This window comes from Rhagoletis zephyria, unplaced genomic scaffold, assembly GCF_001687245.7.
Source record: "Rhagoletis zephyria isolate East Lansing unplaced genomic scaffold, Rhagoletis_zephyria_1.1 Rzeph_scaffold_04656, whole genome shotgun sequence".
Classification (NCBI taxonomy): domain Eukaryota; kingdom Metazoa; phylum Arthropoda; class Insecta; order Diptera; family Tephritidae; genus Rhagoletis; species Rhagoletis zephyria.
This window is the reverse complement of record NW_016161739.1, coordinates 29,356-48,928: the sequence shown is the minus strand read 5'-3', so window position 1 is coordinate 48,928 and position 19,573 is coordinate 29,356. Positions and strand designations below refer to the sequence as shown.

General features: G+C 34.3%; 2 protein-coding genes across 2 annotated transcripts; both read right to left on the bottom strand.

Annotated features, from left to right (window-relative positions):
- Window positions 1–3,519: 3,519 nt before the first annotated feature.
- Nse1 (SMC5-SMC6 complex component Non-SMC element 1) lies at window positions 3,520–4,553 on the bottom strand. Its single transcript, XM_017626522.1, has 3 exons — window positions 4,336–4,553; window positions 3,808–4,280; window positions 3,520–3,749 (listed from the first exon to the last, which is right to left on the bottom strand). The coding sequence occupies exons 1-3, from the start codon at window positions 4,436–4,438 to the stop codon at window positions 3,633–3,635; spliced, it is 693 nt and encodes a 230-aa protein (XP_017482011.1). The 5' UTR covers window positions 4,439–4,553; the 3' UTR covers window positions 3,520–3,632.
- Window positions 4,554–8,223: 3,670 nt separating this feature from the next.
- LOC108371034 (cyclin-dependent kinase 20) lies at window positions 8,224–15,225 on the bottom strand. Its single transcript, XM_017626521.1, has 6 exons — window positions 15,025–15,225; window positions 14,766–14,954; window positions 10,127–10,366; window positions 9,966–10,072; window positions 8,536–8,659; window positions 8,224–8,396 (listed from the first exon to the last, which is right to left on the bottom strand). The coding sequence occupies exons 1-6, from the start codon at window positions 15,223–15,225 to the stop codon at window positions 8,370–8,372; spliced, it is 888 nt and encodes a 295-aa protein (XP_017482010.1). The 3' UTR covers window positions 8,224–8,369.
- Between the last annotated feature and the right edge of the window lie 4,348 nt (window positions 15,226–19,573).

Sequence of the window (19,573 nt, the reverse complement as noted above, 5' to 3'; positions counted from 1 at the left end):
ACCAATTATACTACAGCTTCTTTTGGAAGTCCTCAATATGCTTTGAAAACGATAAAAGAAAAACCTTGAAGGCATTAACTTTTGCTTACAGTGCACGCGGTAGCTCCAGAGCATTGTAATTATCCTTAAAAAACGTAAGGCCGCACTAAGCGACGCGACACTGCAGCGGCACGGCGCGACACTTTTTGGTATATCGCACTGAAATTGCAGCGGCGCGACACTTAGCTGCAAATTTTTTAATTTATTTGTGTCAAAACTTTCATACAAGATGGATGCCAGTGACGCTGATGTAATGTTAATGGCCCGTAGTCATAGTCAAAATAAAGTCGACTTTAAATTTAGTTGCAGCTTTTTGACATAATTTTCAATGGGATATCTGTCAAAAAAGCTGCAACTAACTTTAAAGTCGACTTTATTTTGACTATGACTACGGGCCAATGCCTTTTATTTTCCTTGGCGAATTCTTTTCAAATATCATGTTTCTTTACATACAATTTTCTTGAATGAAATGCATTTGAATATGCACTCACAATTGGAAATCCAATTACTTCAAGTTACAAATATAGTACGAAATGTTATGTCGTTCCGCTGTGTATACCGCACTATGCGGTACCGGAACTCCGCGACACAACGCGGCGCGACATTTTTGCCTAGTTGATCAACTTTGCCGCGCAGCGTAGTGCGGTATGCTCCATAAGAATACATGCAAAGAATATTTTGCCGCGCTGTGTAGTGTCGTGTCGCGTCGCCTAGTGCGGTCGTACCTTTAATTGTCGTCTGATTGAGGCCGGGTTCATGCACTTCTCTTCCTCTTACGCTACGCGCACACTGCAGCCGGTATCGGCCGAATTGTGCTCGGCTACGAACGAAACATATCGACGGCTGAGTGGACGAACGACCTATCTAATACCATGTTCTGAACGACATCGAAAACATGTTTTCGTTGCTAAAACTGGTTTTCGACTTAAAACTTGTGTTTTCGTCCGTGTAAAATCTGTCAAACAAAAACCAGCTTTCGCTGAAAACTACTTGAAAACTCACGTTCCAATCATTCCAATCGGTGTCTTCACTAGTTTTTTTTTTTGATTATCTATTGAAGTGGAAGTCATATTTTATCATCTTTAATACGCCATTTCGGATTTATTGTTAATTGGCTGGCAAAAGTAAAATAAGAACGAAAGTAAGAGGTTGTTAATGAAAAGAAAATGAGGGAAAAGCATTTTTGGTTTTGTTTTTGTGTAGCACAACTGTAATCAGAGGATGTAAGAAAAGTCAACGAAAACACTAACAGCCGGTGTGAACAACCTTCAGCCCACAATCTCAAGACACGTTTTCAAAGTGTTTTCGTTGTCGGTCAGAACATAGTATAAGTTGCGTTTGCGTAGCTGTTAATAATGAACCAAAAATACAAGATCACGTAAGAACTTGACGTTGGTTTGAAGAAAAAAGTTTGGGAAAGCGGGTTCGTCAGCTGAGCGTTTGTTTACATAACAAGCACCACTATTTTACACTTTTATTCAAGTAAAGAAAAGTTAATTCAACATGACAACACATTTTAAAGCATTTTGTTGCATCATTTTACCTAAATTGTGCGTTTAAAGTGGCTGACAATAATTTTGGCTAAGTTTGGTTTTCGTTGTTTTCTTTGCTTTGTTTACTTTTCGCTCGTTTTCCAGTGAAACAAGATGGCGTAGAACCCGCTAAAAAATCGACTTTTTTCACTCTCTTGTTCTTACGTGATCTTGTGTCTTTCGTTCATGGCTGTTAATTGTTCGTGTTTAACCAAAACTTACAAGTTTTGCGTTCGCGCACGCAAAAAACTTGCAAAGTAGGGGAAATTGAGAGAGCACAGTGACATTTCATTTTGAGGGGAAGCTGCTGGTTTCTGCTGGAAAATTTTTTCCCAACAGGAAAACAGCTGATCAAAAACAGCTGGTTGACCAAGGCGAATTCATACAAGGTGGTGTTGATGGCGAATTAAATTTTCGCCGCGGTACTACTGAATGTCAAAATGATGTGTTTGTTGTAAACAAGGCGAATTCATTTTACAACAAACACATCATTTTGACATTAAGACGTACCTGGGCGAAAATCTAAATTCGCCATCAACACCACCTTGTATAAATTCGCCTTGTGGTTGACATTTACGCAAATCACAAAATTGAATTTGTTGGTTTGGAATATAAAAATTACAAAATGCGACTAATTAAACTTGTAAGAAATAAGTAGTTATTTGTTTAATCAATAAACTGTGTCAGTCTAACACTTTGTGATGACTTTTCGTACGTTTTAAATTTTACAGTTTTGAATGTAAACAAAAATTATATCAGCTGTTCGTCTAACTTGCAAGTTTCTGCAAATTTTCTGTTCGCGTACTATTTTGGATATTTTTCTCCTGTGAGAGAACAGATGACATTTTGCCGAAATTTTGGCACTTTAAAATGTGACGATTTTTTTTAATTGTTACAAAGTTGTAAACCAAGGTGTATTTAACAAGGTGNCTGTGAGAGAACAGATGACATTTTGCCGAAATTTTGGCACTTTAAAATGTGGCGATTTTTTTTTTAATTGTTACAAAGTTGTAAACCAAGGTGTATTTAACAAGGTGGTGCTGGTCGCTTGATTTTTTCGCCGTGACCAACATTGCGTCAAAATGTTGTGTTTGTTGTAATGCATTCCAATGACAGTATGAATATCTGCGTGTTAAATACATACGCCTTGGTACAAGCTACGAGGTTTATGAATTTTGCTNGGTGCTGGTCGCTTGATTTTTTCGCCGTGACCAACATTGCGTCAAAATGTTGTGTTTGTTGTAATGCATTCCAATGACAGTATGAATATCTGCGTGTTAAATACATACGCCTTGGTACAAGCTACGAGGTTTATGAATTTTGCTGTAGCGTGAACTTTATTTTTTAACCGACATCACAAAAAGGAGAAATATTTTCTTTATGTATGTTACCGCATGNGTCTTGTTGTAATGCATACCAATGACAGTATGAATATCTGCTTGTTAAATACATACGCCTTGGTACAAGCTACGAGGTTTATGAATTTTGCTGTAGCGTGAACTTTATTTTTTAACCGACATCACAAAAAGGAGAAATATTTTCTTTATGTATGTTACCGCATGACTTTGGACCACATTAGCCGGTTTCGATAATCCTTTTTAAGGGAAAGTTGTTACTTCACAGGTGGTCCCATATTAATTTGGTTTAAATCCGATCAACGGATCATAAAGTAGTTAACGATAATCTTAAATTTTTATATGAAAAATGAAGTCGGGTTTGCTTTTTGCTTGATNAACTTTGGACCACATTAGCCGGTTTCGATAATCCTTTTTAAGGGAAAGTTGTTACTTCACAGGTGGTCCCATATTAATTTCGTTTAAATCCGATCAACGGATCATAAAGAAGTTAACGATAATCTTAAATTTTTATATGAAAAATGAAGTCGGGTTTGCTTTTTGCTTGATAATTACTTGTTTTAAATTAATAAAACTTAAAAAAAAACAAAACATTTTCGAGAAATGGAAAAAATCTACTGTACGTTTTCACTGACACACGCCGTGTGTATTTGTATAATGGAAAAATATTATAATACTATTAAATATGAAGTAATGTATGTAAGTTTTAATTCAATGCTGTACTCCATACGTTACTGCAAGCTGGGCAATTAGAATTACGTTTCAAAAAAGTCCTTATACACTCTTTATGAACTTTGGCTCCGCAACTCGAGCATTTTATATCCTGCAGATGTATTTAATTAATAAATTTCCTTTCTGTACAATGTTTTATATTTTCTTACCCATAACACAATTTTTTTGCAAAGAGGGCAGTCTTTGATGTAGTCCGAGTAATGCGTCTTCAAATGACTGGCATATTCCACTAACATACGCGGCCCAAAATATATTTTATCATCCATTTCTAAAAAATAGCCCTGATCAGTCCACTTTTTTACTAGAAATTGAATTCGAGTCTTTGGCAAATGCTTCCGGGCAGTAGGGGTTAAACTCGAGAGATTGTACATATCTACCCAAGAAATACTATAATCTTCTTGAGGAGCCATTATTTCTACTAATTTAGCAAAATACATCTGATCCGCTTCAGTATAATGTTGCTGATGCTTGCTGGCTAGCGTTTCGAAGGTAAGACCAAAAACCAAAAACTCTTTATCCAGCAGCGGGTGTTTTATAAAACTTAATTCCTGATTTAGCTCTTTCAAATCATTATTTATTTCTAGCACCAATTTTTTGACATCCAGAGCGTCGTCCGCATCATCTGTTACAAAACACTTTAGAGAAAGCAAATGGGATTTTTGTTTTTGAATACAAACATGTTTGGCAAATTGGCGGTAAAACATCATTGATTTGCTCGGTGCTTAGGCTACCATGATTAATACACGCTTGCAAAAAAGCTTTCTTTACTCCATCCCGCATTCCGAAAAAATATAATAAGTGGGTACACGCAACCACCAAGAAAATTTATTATTGGGCTAAACTGTACGGCAAATAGGGATAAAAGGATACTAGTAAATGCAAGTACATACTCGATACTTTTCGTCCGATACCAAGTAATTTTAGTATCGATACTTTTGAACCGAGTACTGAGTAGGTATCGGTATATCGAAACCCGATTCAGTGAAAATTTTATTTCCGAACTTTTTTCAATCTAATTATTATTGTGAATATATAAAACAACCAATTAATCACAATTTATTAAATAAAAACACCTTCTAAATTATGACTTCGGTTGCATGTGCAAATTAAATGGCGGAATTCAGGTGTCAAACTCCAAAATATGCAAAAGAATGAGAGATAAAAGAAAATAGGTTATAAACCAGAAGCATTAAAAATATATAAAGGTGTTCTCTGCAAATGCTGTTCAGCTCCTCCCCTTCCGCCCGCCTTCCCAAAAAACGACCTGCAAATAACTAAACATTTCCCATTAATTCTTTTGTATGAAATAAATTATAAAATAATTGTTTTTGATCTCAATCGGTTTCCCTTCGTTCATACAAAATAAATAATAAGTATAACAATAAAACACGTACAGACATACAAACGGAGACAATTCTGCTAACAAAATTCTGGGGACTTTTTAAAAACATCGTATTGGACTTTGCCTTTTTTCTTGTTTTCTGGGAGGCCGTCCCAGTAAACCATGTTTTAAAACTTAAAGATGTTCTTAAAAAGATTAAGTAGCATTCGCCTAAAATCAAAAATTATAGTCACAAAAGTTATTTTGACAAAAATTCATAGATATGTGATCATCGGCGTAGCCAGAATGAAATTTAGGGGGGGGCTCGACCCTATTAAGCTGGCATTTCAGGGTACTATTTTATATATATACAAGGAAAATTTGAAAGTTAGGGGGGCTCGAGCACCCCCCTGCCCCTACCTGGCTACGCCCATGTATGTGATGGCGTTTTTTATACAAACAATTCTTATATAGATACAAATATCGATATAAGTAGGTATCGATACTTTTAGCTCGATACTTTCTTTCGATGTACTTCCAAGTACAGGTATCGATACTTCCATGACATCGTTTTATCCCTAATAGGGCATTCGCACGCGGCGATTTTACAGGCAACAAAAGTTGAATGCGAAGTTGAATGAGAAGTTGAAAGTGAAAAAGTTGCCATCCCTATTCAGACGAGGCGATTTTCGATTCAACACGAAACCTATAAAAAAGGCAAAATTAAATAACGAAATAGGCTGGAAAAGGCAAAATAAAATAGCGAAAAAGGCAGGAAAAGGCACTAGGTATTGCAAAAAAGGGGGAAAAAATAGCGAAAAGGGCAGGAAAAGGCACTAGGTATTGCAAAAAAGCAAAATAGGGCACTAAAAAAAGACAGAAAATACGATGAACAATAAAAAAATACATTTATTTTAGAAATGTTTATATTACAAGTAAAAAGAGAAAAACTATGAGCTAGTTTCATTATATGAAAAATTTGTACTTTAAATCTTTGACTATTTTATCCTTTCGAGTTTCTAACTCATAAAACTTTAATCTGTATAGTTGTAGTAACATTGAACCACAAGATGCATTTTGAAGTTTTCTGGCAGCATTTTCATTCGATTTTCGCGAAGAAAAGCCTTGAATGTACTAAATGTGCGCTCGACGTAAGTTGATACAAGTGGATCCCAATTTAAATATGGAACGTTTGAAACGTTCATATTATCAGGAATAAGGGCGTTTTCCTCGCCCTTACAATTTTATCCACACCCCTTATTGTCTCCAAGCCTACGTTAGCTGAATTTTTCCAACACCAATTTGGCAAGAGGACCCTGCGCTTCTATAAGCCGCATGTGCATGTGTATATTTTTTAATCTTTAAAAAAATATTGTAAATGCTATAATCACTTTTTTAAAGGTAGAAAAGGCAAATATCTTAAAAGAGGCAAAAAAAAGGCAAATATCTTAAAAAAGGCAAAAAAAGACAACATCAAATGTGTATATATGGAATCAGAGAAAGCTAAATCGTGGACATTCTTAATCGAAGCAGAAAAAAAGGTAATTTCTATAAAATCCGTTCCCTGGTTATTTACATTATTGAAAATGAATTTAAATCGCAAAATTTTATCAATTTGCGTAAATTTGGTAAGCCAAGCGTTGGTAGACGTGCTTTTAGCGAAGCTGAAAGATAAAATAAAAGTAAAAAAGTAAAAAAGAAAAAAGTATGTATACACAATATAAACAAACACAGGGTTGCAAGGAAAAAAAGGTGAACGAGCTCAAAGTTGGCTGGCGACCGACTTTGTTGAAAGCGATTAGTTGAAAGTGCCGTTCGGACGAGGCGATTTTTGCTTTCAACTAAAAGTTGCCTAAAAAATCGCCACGTGCGAAAGCCCTATAACGGCAAAGTACACAAAACAACTAGTACCCAATACCGCAAGGAATGCAAATAATACATCGATTTGTCCGAACATCGATGTCAAATCCTGCAAACAATCGATAGGTTATTTAATAACAGCCTCGTTCTGGTCGCTAAGAGCCGCTTTCACATTTCACGGTCTTTCTGAATTTGAATTGTAACTTTCTAAATTTGAAATGAATCCTTCTGAATTTGAAATGGAAACTCTGAATTTGAAATGTAATTTTCTGAATTAGAATTGCAACTTTCTGAATATAAAATGAAAATTTTGAATTTGGATTGCAGCTTTCTGAATTTGAAGTGAAAATTCTGAATTTGAAATGAAAATTCTGAATTTGAATTGCAAATTTGTGAATTTAAAATGGAAATTCTGAATTTGAAATGTAACTTTCTCAATAAGAATTGCAACTTTCTGAGTTTAAAACAGAAATTCTGAATTTGAATTGCAACTTTGTGAATTTAAAATGGAAATTCTGAATTTGAAATGTAACTTTCTCAATAAGAATTGCAACTTTCTGAGTTTAAAACAGAAATTCTGAATTTGAATTGCAACTTTCTGAATTTGAAAAGAAAATTCTGAATTTGAGATGGACATTCTGAACTTGAATTGTAACTCTCTGAATTTGAAATGGAATTTCTGAGTATGAATTGCAGCTTTATGAACTAAACCTGAAAAAGGTGTAGTAGGTCTGAAATTTAGAAAAAGCAATTGCTTAGTTTTTATTCATAAGGTCTAATGNTGAAAAGAAAATTCTGAATTTGAGATGGACATTCTGAACTTGAATTGTAACTATCTGAATTTGAAATGGAATTTCTGAATATGAATTGCAGCTTTATGAACTAAACCTGAAAAAGGTGTAGTAGGACTGAAATTTAGAAAAAGCAATTGCTTAGTTTTTATTCATAAGGTCTAATGCAGCGTTGGGCAGAGAGAGCTTTTACTCTGCTCGCGCCTATACAAAATGTATCGAAAGCTTAAAAGAACTTTGCCCGGGGGCAAGGCAGTGCCCATAATCGGCATAATGTCATGTTGTTCTCTCAGTTTCCCCAATTTGGATTTTTTTTTTGGGTGCGGGCACTCTTTATATCAGGTAACGCAAAATTATTGAGCACGCCGAAGAAAACTAAAAGTAAACCCTTAACTCCAATCTGTTAGCAGGCAGGCCGTCAGATCCACCAGTTTTGTTGATTTTCTGACGCGAATTTGCTATTCCGTACCTCGTCATAAATGCGCGGTGCGACATCGATTCCTTCGTCACCGCCTTGAGCTCCGGCTTCATCTTCAGTACTGGTTTCAACAGGATAAGAATTTGTGTAATTTAGGTGCATACATGCATATGTTCAGGTCAAATTTTCCGTTAAACATTTTGTCCATCATGTTAGGCTCTTTGCAATCGAGTACGTATTTCGACCACTCTCTTCTCATTGCGGCAAGGAGAATCCGATGGCAAAGACGACAGAATTGCGTTAACACTGGGCAAATTCTTGCTACTGGAAATAATCGTGATTTAATGCCTGTAAAACGTAAAATGATATGTGATAACATCTGTATGTATGTTTAGTCGCTTTGTTGTTATAATAAAAATAGTAAGTAAATTTTGTTCGGAAAGATGTTGCTTAGAACCTTTTGTGCGTGTTCTATTCACATACGTACCTCAGAGGCAGTCAGCCGATTCTTCGGGTTGTAAACAACCAGATTTGAAACCAAGTTGATTTCAACCGCTTGTGTACAGCTAGGGAATAGGTTATCCCAGTGAACTCCTATTGCATTTGGAAAGCTTAAATAGAATAAATATGTAGATTTGAAATTTTATTATATACTATACAATAAGTAGGCTCATTCAATATATAAAAGCTAATTATGTACTTATGGGTATTTCCATGATAAAAAACATTAGAAGACAAAAACATGCTCTCAATTCGGTGCCATGATTTTTTTCTGACGCTTGCGAATATTTTAAAATCATATAAAATTGAAAATAAAAAAATTAAATTGTTCACATTTATTGTTGTTTGAGATTAAAAATGAGAATGTGTGTGTGAGCTGCGTTCAAATTTTAAAATTATATTGTTGACAAACGTCAGACTGCCTCTCAATGGTTTTACCTTTTTATGTTGTTACATGGGTATTTCCATTACGTGACACTTGTATGAAAAAATGTTAAAAATAAAATTGAAAGTCAAAATTTTAAAAAGGTTTCTCTAGATAGCAATTAAATGGCCCCTTATTCAGTAAAAAAAAATACAACTGTTGGTAGTACCAGAGAATGTTAATGTAATTAAATTAACATTCTCTGATAAAACGATGCCATGAAATGGATACCTGTACTTGGGAGTAGCATCAAAATAAAGTATCGATGCCAACTAAGTATCAGGCTGAAAGTATCCATACCTACTTATATCGATATTTGTATATGTATAAGACNACCATGAAATGGATACCTGTACTTGGGAGTAGCATCAAAATAAAGTATCGATGCCAACTAAGTATCACGCTGAAAGTATCCATACCTACTTATATCGATATTTGTATATGTATAAGACTGGTTTATGAATATCTATGAATTTTTGTCAAAATAACTTATGTGACGATCATTTTGACGTAGAATACGTCTTACGTTTCGATATGGAGGCTATGTTCAAATGTTGTAGTTGTAATTTTTAGAGCTTTACGAAAACGCTTATTGCGCGAGAACCTTTTCTTAACAAAAAAAATCTGGCAACACTAAAATAGCACTATCAACAAAGTTGTTAGTGGTATTGGAAAAATTTACCGCTATCAATAAATATTGAAAAATATAATCTTTGTCAATATATTTACTGCTTCCGAAATGCCAACTATACTCAAGATTTAATGCACTACCCCCAACTCTGAATCATATAACATACTTCTTGTGCTCTTTAAATATTGCTTGATCGATTTTTTTTTTTCAGAAAGTCTTAAAACGTGTCAGACGACATGTATAGAAACTAAATAAACACGTAGTTGTATATTTCCAGATATTTCAGAAATTTGCACTGCCCTTTTCAGCTCACTGTGCGCCGGCCTATTTTTTATAAATTTTTTAATTTTTTTAGTATTACCGTATTTTGTTGTAGTCCGGTAAAGACGTAAGCTCCGGCCACTCATTGAGTCTTGGACTACCCAATGTTCTTATTACAAGCGCCAGTTGTTCGATATCAGTCGAACCCTGAAATATAATATTTTCAATTCATCTTTTTTATGACTTGACATTTATATTTACGGAAAATAATGGAACTCCTCTCAGCATTTCTGCAAAAACACAGCCGGCAGCCCACATGTCCACAGCGGGACTATACTTTTGACTTCCCCAAAGTATTTCTGGTGCTCTATACCAACGCGTCGAAACTTGAGGTGAATATAACTTATTTTCTTCTTTTGGAAAATATAATCGCGCCAAACCGAAATCAGCAATTTTTAGAGATTCGTCTTCGCTTATGAGTAGATTGGCCGGTTTTATATCCTGCGAATAACAACAGATGATTTAGCATTTAATATTTAAACATTTAAATTCATTCGTTGCACACGAAATTTAAGATTTATAAACACACATACACATGTATATACATATGCATGAAATTATTAGGTTATTCAAATGCTGCGTTTCTTTATACATTCCGGATAAACCCATTTCACAGCCGGTATAAACGGAATACGTTTGAAATATACGTTAACAGGGAAAATTTTCCAATAATGGACCAGGCTTTGAAAAAAAAAAAATGAGGGGGTTTAGAGCGGCTTTTTGTGATTCTAAATCTGAAAACCCCCCCTCCGGAGGCTTATAGTTTTTAAGTAATTCGTTGTTAAAGTTGTAAAAAAAAGTGCAATTTAACCTCACATTTTCCTTTGTACATCGAGTGAACTGAAATTGCGGTGCTGCCACACATCACAAAAAATGTGTAAAAAAAAGTACTGAAAAGGGAATCAACGAAAACGTAAATAATAAAGTGGACATGTACATATATGATATAGCTTTTTTATTGGATATTTTCACTATATATGGAAGAATTGATAAAAAAAAAAGGACCGCAGGTGAAAATTTTCAAGATATATGGAAGTATTGTAGTTTTTCGAAAAAAGCGCCGCAGGCGAAAATTTGTAATAAAAAATCGCGCGATTTTTTATTAAAAATTTTCAAGATATATGGAAGTATTGGATTTTTTAGAAAAAAGCGCCGCAGGCGAAAATTTGTAATAAAAAATCGCGCGATTTTTTATTAAAAATTTTCAAGATATATGGAAGTATTGGATTTTTTAGAAAAAAGCGCCGCAGGCGAAAATTTCTTAAATATATGTGCATAAATAAGACCGTAAAATTAATATTTTCCTTTTAGCCTTCAATCCCGTAATGCATCACAAAGTATTTTTGGCTAAAAAGAACTATTAACATTTTCAACGATATGGCACCTCATTCATGGCGGCCATCGCTGAACAATTGTGTGTTTACTATTCTTTGTGAATAGAAAAATATTTTAAGAACACTTTTATAAGCATAAATGGCTAAATATTTAGTGAAAAAAGATGTGCATCCATTTGTTTATGAAGAAAAGATGGTGTATTAATAAAAAGAAAAGTGATTAGTGCAGTGTTTATAAAAAAATTATTGTGAAGCAGTGGGGAAATTTTAACAACGAATAACTTAAAAACTATTAGCATTTGTACACAAAATGTTGATGATATCGGTCAATGAGCACCTCCTCAACACCCCCTGCGAATTTCATTAAAAAATTCGTAATACTTTGGGTGATATAGGAAATGGTCCATTATAGGAAATCTCAGCCCGTTAACATATCATCAGGAACGTTCTAAAGAATAAGTAAACAAAAAAGTTTACTCCGAACGTTCAGAATGAATAAAGAAATGCAGCCAACGGTTTCTTGTAAAGTTATTTATACGGTGTTTACATGAGGCGATTTTGCAGACAATTTTAGAGGCGATTAGTTGAATCAAAAGCTGGCTGTCTCATTGGAAGCAACTAGTTAAAAAACCTTTCGCACTTGGCGATTTTTGCTTTCAACTAAAAATTGCCTGTAAAATTGCCTCATGTGAACACCGTTTTAGTCTGTTCGAATAGATCACCAGTGAATGCAAAGTTAGCAAAAACTTGCAAGTAAAGGTATAGCTGATCGGAATTTTGGTTGCATGCAACAGAAAATATTAAAAGAAATAGGTATACATTAATGACCTTAAAGTATGTTCACATTATCGTGATTTACCGCTCATTTGTAATTTATAGGCAATTTATATTACTGAAATCAAGTTATTTTGCTTTGTAAGATCAGTCAACAAATTAAATGGAAATGAGATAATTTATCATAAATCAAGAACAAAATTAAGAAAAAAAAGATTTTTCATTTATTTTAGGCCCCACTGTTGAGGAAATTTGAAAAAATACCTAAAGTAGTGTTGTCTGACGTCCGGATTTTCCAGGATTTGTCCTGATTTAAACAAATTGTCCTGGTGTCCTGGTCCACACCTAAATTGTCCTCGTTTTTTAATGAAATGAGGCGCCCATCTAATTTTTAGCAGATTTTTGCTTTGAAAAAAAGTTAAGCTTTCTGCCATAAGAAGTCGAAAATCGATAATGAAACATTTTTTCTAACATGTTGAACAATGGGCCGTATGAATAAAAATAAGCAATTGCTTTTTCTTAAAATTACAAATCTTTTACTCAATTTATTCAAACAAAATTTAAGTAAAAGGTATGAAATTTTAAGAAAAAGCAATTGCTTAGTTTTTATTCATACGGCCCAATATCTGGTGAGAAAGAAGGTAAATTTTTGTTTACTTTATTTGGTTAAACTCTAATTTTGTATCTTCCGGCAAATGCCAAAAAAAAGTGCTAGTTCCTGAACAGGTACACGGCTGAGGGGTCACACATACTACACAGCAGATAATTTCAAGAGTTAAAATCTCTTCCAAAAGGCCTTTCTGAAAGTCATTCCTTTCTCCTTCCATTTTTGCATGGAGTGGCACAAATTGAAGGGTTTCTGCTTTCGCTACTCAAGGGAGAGCTTCCAGAAGGACTATAAGGAATTAAATATTTAAGGTTCAGATCAAATATGTTTTTTGAGCCTTAAAATGCTTATTGAATCCCATTTGTAATGCTGAGTAATATAAACATATACATAAGTACATGTCCGTAAATTGTAAATAGGAATCCCCTTTCTAGGAAACATGCAGGGAAGCACCTTTTTCAGTCCTTATTGGGTAAGTCTTTTGGAATGGCTTCACTTCAGACAAAATGGCTTCTTTAGGTTATGCATATAAAGAATGGCAAAAATGATCATGAAGCGCATTATAGGATATGTGGAAATTTGCTAAGGCAAGCATTCAAGACCACGTTGAAAGCGCCAAACATTTTTCCAAGCTACGGCACCATTAAGAGAAATTTGTTCTTTTATGACTAAAAAAAATCAGAACTTGAGCGTTTCATCATCCATCATTCAGCTCTACGGATTGTGCCTAGGGCTGTGCGATTATTCGATTACTCGAGCAAGTTGGTTAATCAATTATTCGGTTAATCAATTACTCGAGTAATCAAGATTTTGATTACTCAAAATGATGATTAATCGAGCTACTTGAAATATGATTACTCAAAAAAAAAAAATTTTGCTCGTATAAGAGTTTGCTTTGGAAAATGCTTATTTTCTTTTTTACATTCTGTGTATGAAAAAACATTTTCGTTTTAATTTTTGAAAACAGAAACGTTGTTTTCAAAGGATCAAGGAACTTTAACTACTTTATACATATGTAAAGAGTTGAAATGTTGATTACTCATTTTACTCGAAATGTTGATTAAGCATCAAGCAAATTACTCAAATATTTTTTTTTTTTTGGTTAATCAAAAATCTTGACAACTCGAGTAACTGAACTTTTGAGTAATCATAATTTCTAATTAATCGAATAACTGAGTTATTTACTTTATGATTAATTAAAATTTTGAGTAATCAATTGATCGCACAGCCCTAATTGTGCCACAAAATTTGCACCAGAACCAAAGAAACTGTATTTATAGGAAATAAGTCTCCTGGACGATGGGTTCAGGATTATGGCAGCGCTACTCTAGGATGTCAACAAAATGACGAAAATTATCTCCCATTTTCTTTCGTTTTGACATCTTAATGTACCAAAAAGCAAAAACAAAAAAAATACACGGGATAATTACATATCGGCTGATCAGTTTCATTTTCCCCAAACCGGTTCACTTTCACGTTTGGTTTCCATGTATTTAATATTGGCGGAATACAAATTTTCGGTTGAAATTTTTTTCTGGCTAAACTCAGGATTAGGCAGAATATAAAAATATATTTTTTTCGCTTATGTTCTTTTTGAGTTATTTTCTCTTTCGGTATAATATGGGCGTAAATGCCTCGTAAGCGCTTAAACTTTGTACATAAAAATTGATTGTATTTAGCTTTTAACATTTATTTTCTACAGCGTGTTGAGCTTAAACTTTCAACAACACAATACAAGGTTGTCCTGTAAAATATTCTGAATACGTAATACTGAAAAGATTAAATTTTACTATGCAAGCTTCAGACTAACTCAAATGACATAAGTTTTGCGAAATCTAAGGCAAAATATTTCAGATTTAAAGTGTAAAAAACGAATGTTTAACCTTTTTTGAACTCCCATTAGATAATAACAGATGAGGACGCAATCAATATAAGATATTTCTTTAATAAGGTATAACCTTTTAAAAATTTTGCAATTGTTCAGTCTTAAGTATTCTCTTTATCAACCATTTTTTCAAAAAATTTTGGATCTAATGAAAAATCAATATGACAACCCCTCACAAAGTGCCCACACCTGGTACATATTTGTATATATGTACATACATATGTACTTCACATCACTTACCCTATGCATTATGCCCATGCTATGCAGATATTCGATCCCCTTAAGCATCATTTGTGTATATTGCCGAATTTGCTGTCTATTTAGAGGATTTACTTCGTTCCTCAATTTTCCGTATAAAGTTTCCGGCATATATTCTAATACCAAGGCTAGTCCGGTTAAGTCTGGATATATATCAATGATCGATACTATCTGATGTAAAAAGTGTATACGAATAATCGTTGCGTTATCGGGTAATGCAAGAGCAATACATTTTACTTACATATTTGGACTGGCACAACTGCAAAGTTTTAATTTCCCGTAAAGTGTTCAGTGAAATGTTTCCGAATTTATTTTTCAAAGCAATTTTCTTAATAGCTACATGCTTTTGCCGTTGCAGATCGATTGCTTTGAATACATATCCATGCACTCCTTCTCCAATCTTTTCCAGCATTTTATATCGACTTGGGGCGTAGTCTTCCATTCTAGCAGACACGTCGAAAAATAGCCAATACGACTAAATCTATAGGTACAGCCGTTTGTTGTTCAATAATTTTTCACGAAATGTTTTGTTGCCATGACAATATTTTAACGGTTGACATATGTACATACATATATATGTACATATATATGTTTGTGTGGGCATAGGAATGGACTATATCGTTTTTAAAATGAATAGTTTGAGATGGCAAATATGTATGTAGGTAGTAAGGATAGCTGCAACGAACTCAGTAGATTACACTGTAGGTTAGCTAATATTACGTTCAAATTGGCCCTATATAACTTGTTAAATGAAAGAGCTTTTCGTAAGCCACAATCGTTCACGGTGAATATTTGGATTTAATTTTTACTGTTAATTGATTAAAAAAATAAAATAAATAAATAAAAATCAAGTCTCTGTGTTTCAATTTGTTTTGTGCGTATGTCTGCTTCATGATATTACCAGTAAGTTTATGTAGTTGTCTCTGCGTACCATGAGGCATGATGGATAACAACTAATTATCGCCTTGGCCCCTTTTTTGATGGACATTCATTTTAAATATTTTTGGGAAATAAATTTTTTGAACATTGGCGTGTTAAATGACGCTTTTGCCTCTTTATCTGAAGCTCCATAGCGGGTTTTTCAGGCTGCGGCTTTCGAAGTCGTTCAGGCTTTTAAGGCGAGCAACGCCACATTTCGCAGTAAATGAGAGAATGGTGTAGGAATGAGTTTTTCGACAAATAAGATCTTAGACTAAAAAATGCTAGTTCGATAAAATTGATACTTCCTTTGCCATTTTGGTTTATTCAGTACTTTTGTTCACCTCTTTCATTTTTTTTTTTGTGTAAATTCGCCTCGAGCCACAATGCCTGAAAAAACTGCTATGGAGCTGCAACTTTTCTGATTGGCTGAAGCAGAAAGATTTCTGATACAACTCTGCGTTAAAGTGGTTTTCAAACGAGTTAAGGGCCGTTTGCTTAAAGCTAACTGAAGGTACATCCTTCAGTTTAGAACATCAAATGCTTTATCGATCACGTGCTGTGTCTCGATAACGTCGATAACGATATTTAACTGGGAGTTAGAATTAACCAGACATGGTGCAAACGGTCCTTAACTCGCAGTATATGTACATATGTAGATATTCTTCCGAAATCCACAATAAAATCTAAATTTTTGAACTTGGGGCTTAAAATTGCCACGCCCATTTCTAGAAGATTCTTTGATTGAAAAAACCCGCAATAAAATCTGCGTTTTGCTAACTTTAGGCCTACAATTGCCACGCCCATTTCTAGGGGTTTGTCGCCTTAAAGAAAAATTCTGACGTACAAATCTTATTTCTGGATAGGCATTCTTTCGAAATCCACAATAAACTTAAAATTTTTGCAAAAACCCGATCGTCATAAAAAAAAGATATTTTAACAATAGGTATCGAAAAACGGCAATTTTTTGAAGTATGGATTTTATATCGAATTATACAAGGATTACGATAGTGTAATTTTAAATCCCTTATTTACGCAAATTATCCTCAAAAAGTTTAACTGATAATAGCTAAGTTAGCTTTAGGACAATTATGACCATCTTATATTTAGAAATGTTGAGCCCGTTTCTTTAGCTTTAAAACGACGTTAAGATAAAGTTTCTACGATGAGCAAAACGCTAGATATAATGGTTTTAACAAGTACAGGAGAGATCATATCTCCGAAGAAAAAAAGAAAGAAAAAATTCATTGAATACGTTTTAGCTTATTTTATGTTTAGAACCCATAAAAAAATTTAAGCGAATCGGAGACATCACATAATTTTTTTTACGAAATGCGTCCGCTTTAAAAAAGAATGGCTAATATGTACTTGAAATGTTCTACCGCTAAGGTGGACTAAATTTAGAGCGTCCAATTGCTCCCAGACTCTGACAAAAAAATACAATATGTACAGGGGACTCCAACCACACTTTATATGTTACTTCTCCCAGCGATTTTCATTTAAGGCGGCTTTTAAACTTCCACAGCGGGTTTGCAGGCAAATGATCGCGTTTACTTTGGTTATCGCTCGATGAACCAAGAACATAGAGCTCTCTGAGTCTCTCTTAACCCAACAAAAGTCTTTAGAACTTTTGCTAAATGAACGACTGTTAGACTCGACTCTGCAGAAAATTCACAAGCAAACAAATCGCTTTTAATTTCTGGAGGGCCATTTCTTCGAAGACGTGGGGCCTCTTTATAAGAGCGGGGGTATATTCAATTTGTATCATATGTACTTAACTTAAACTCAGAGAAGATTCGGGGAATATAACTATGTTAAAAAAAAAAAACTTTTACTTGCGTATAAACGAAAGTTTTGGCACATCTAAAGCAAGCAAAAAAACTCCGAAAATTTTTCAAAATTAGATAACGGAAAGACATTGGCACGTTCGTGCAATTTTATAAAAGTTAAGTTTTTCAATGTTGACGGTTTTGGCGACCTTTTTACTTCTTGATTTCTTAGCCGTGCCGGCCCAAGGTCAAATGTTTTTAGACAACTTTAATTAAAACACAGGGTTTTATCACTCCATTACCCGGAAATTAGCAGAACTTGTAAAAACTTACCGATCTGTTGAGTTTAGATTTTGCCTCACATTTTTTTAAGTGACATTTCAATTGCAGCAGTACCAGTGGTTGTGCGGAAGTTATGCGAAGTATGCATAATCAGACCCTTAGGGTCGGTTGCTCAAAGCCTGGTTGACACTTATCTCAGGTTAAACATCGATATGTACGTTGCCGACACCGTGTTATATGCATGGAGTCGAAGACGTCGATAACGACGTTAACCGGAGTTTAGTGTCAAGCAGGCTTTGATCAACGGACCCTTAGTGGATGTCGAACGAAAAGGGTTCAATAATGATTTATGTAGAAATAATTTTCAAGGGGGTTTCCACCTGTTTAAAAACTTAAAGTCAATTTACGATAAAGGTGGAAGAAGGTTTAGTTTCGAAAATAATTGTTAAGATGATTGCCACCTGTTTAGAAAATGAAAAGTATTTTAATTAATAGGTTAAATGAAATACATAATTCAATATAGGCATCAAAAGACAGTAGTTTAAGAAAGCTTTATTTCAAAAATATTTTGAAGAGAGTTGCCACCTATTTGGAAATTCAATATCAATTTAAGTAAAAAGTTAAACAAAATATCTTGATATGGTTGTAAAATGAGAAACGTTTAAATAAAAATAATAAAAAAACAAGTAAGAAAATCTAAGTGCGGGCGAAGCCGAACATTAAATACCCGGCGCAAGTATTTAATATATGACTTTCACCTTACCGAAAGCTACCGCTACATGGTAAGCCGGGGCGCATCAATTTTGAATAAATTAGAGTCCTTAAATTTCGAAATTTTGAAGTTTCAAGCAGTTCTGAAATTTACCGTTATATGAAAAGCGGCCTCAATTTTAGTCCGATTTCAATAATTTTCAACGTTTTGCTTTTATGTGGCAAGCGCAATAACCAACCGAGTTTGGTACAAATTGGTAGACCGGTTACCGAGATACATAATGTGCCACGCCCATTTTCGAAAATTTTATCACAAACGTATTTCTTGGTTAAGNCCGAGTTTGGTACAAATTGGTAGACCGGTTACCGAGATACATAATGTGCCACGCCCATTTTCCAAAATTTTATCACAAACGTATTTCTTGGTTAAGAATTGTTGCAAGCATCAATTTTGAATAAATTAGCTTTATTTATCGAAGATTTTGTATTTCTCTAAATTACCGTTATATGGGATATGGGCGTGGCCAACAAGTAAGTTTGGAAGAAATTGGTGCAGCGGTTACCAAGATATACACATGTAACCATAAGTGGGCGTGGCTACGCCCATTTTCCAAAATTTTATCACAAACGTATTTCTTGGTTAAGAATTGTTGCAAGCATCAATTTTGAATAAATTAGCTTTATTTATCGAAGATTTTGTATTTCTCTAAATTACCGTTATATGGGATATGGGCGTGGCCAACAACTAAGTTTGGAAGAAATTGGTGCAGCGGTTACCAAGATATACACATGTAACCATAAGTGGGCGTGGCTACGCCCATTTTCCAAAAATTTTTAATATTCTTATTTTTCGTCTAAAACTTATGGTAAGTATCAATTTTGAATGATTAATCTCTAGTAGTTACTAAAATATCGCAGTTTTCGTATTTCTGAAAATTGCCGTTATATGGGAAGTGGGCCCATTTCCAGTGGGCCAGTCCGATTTCGCCCATTTTCAATATCAACCTACCTTGGATACATGGAAACCTACATACCAACGGACCTACGGACGGACAGCCGGGCAGACATGGCTTAATCGACTTCTCTATTCATTCTGAGCATTTATGTATA

Excerpts from the sequence above, each read along its gene's own strand:
- Nse1 (XM_017626522.1), bottom strand. The coding sequence starts at position 4,438 with ATGCGGGATGGAGTAAAGAAAGCTTTTTTGCAAGCGTGTATTAATCAT. Across the intron at positions 4,281-4,335 it reads ACCGCCAATTTGCCAAACAT|ATGATGCGGACGACGCTCTG; the intron begins GTTTGTATTCAA and ends GTTTTGTAACAG. Across the intron at positions 3,750-3,807 it reads GCAAAAAAATTGTGTTATGG|GATATAAAATGCTCGAGTTG; the intron begins GTAAGAAAATAT and ends ATACATCTGCAG.
- LOC108371034 (XM_017626521.1), bottom strand. The coding sequence starts at position 15,225 with ATGGAAGACTACGCCCCAAGTCGATATAAAATGCTGGAAAAGATTGGA. Across the intron at positions 10,073-10,126 it reads GAGGAGTTCCATTATTTTCC|GGTTCGACTGATATCGAACA; the intron begins GTAAATATAAAT and ends ATTATATTTCAG. Across the intron at positions 8,397-8,535 it reads ATCGGCTGACTGCCTCTGAG|GCATTAAATCACGATTATTT; the intron begins GTACGTATGTGA and ends TACGTTTTACAG.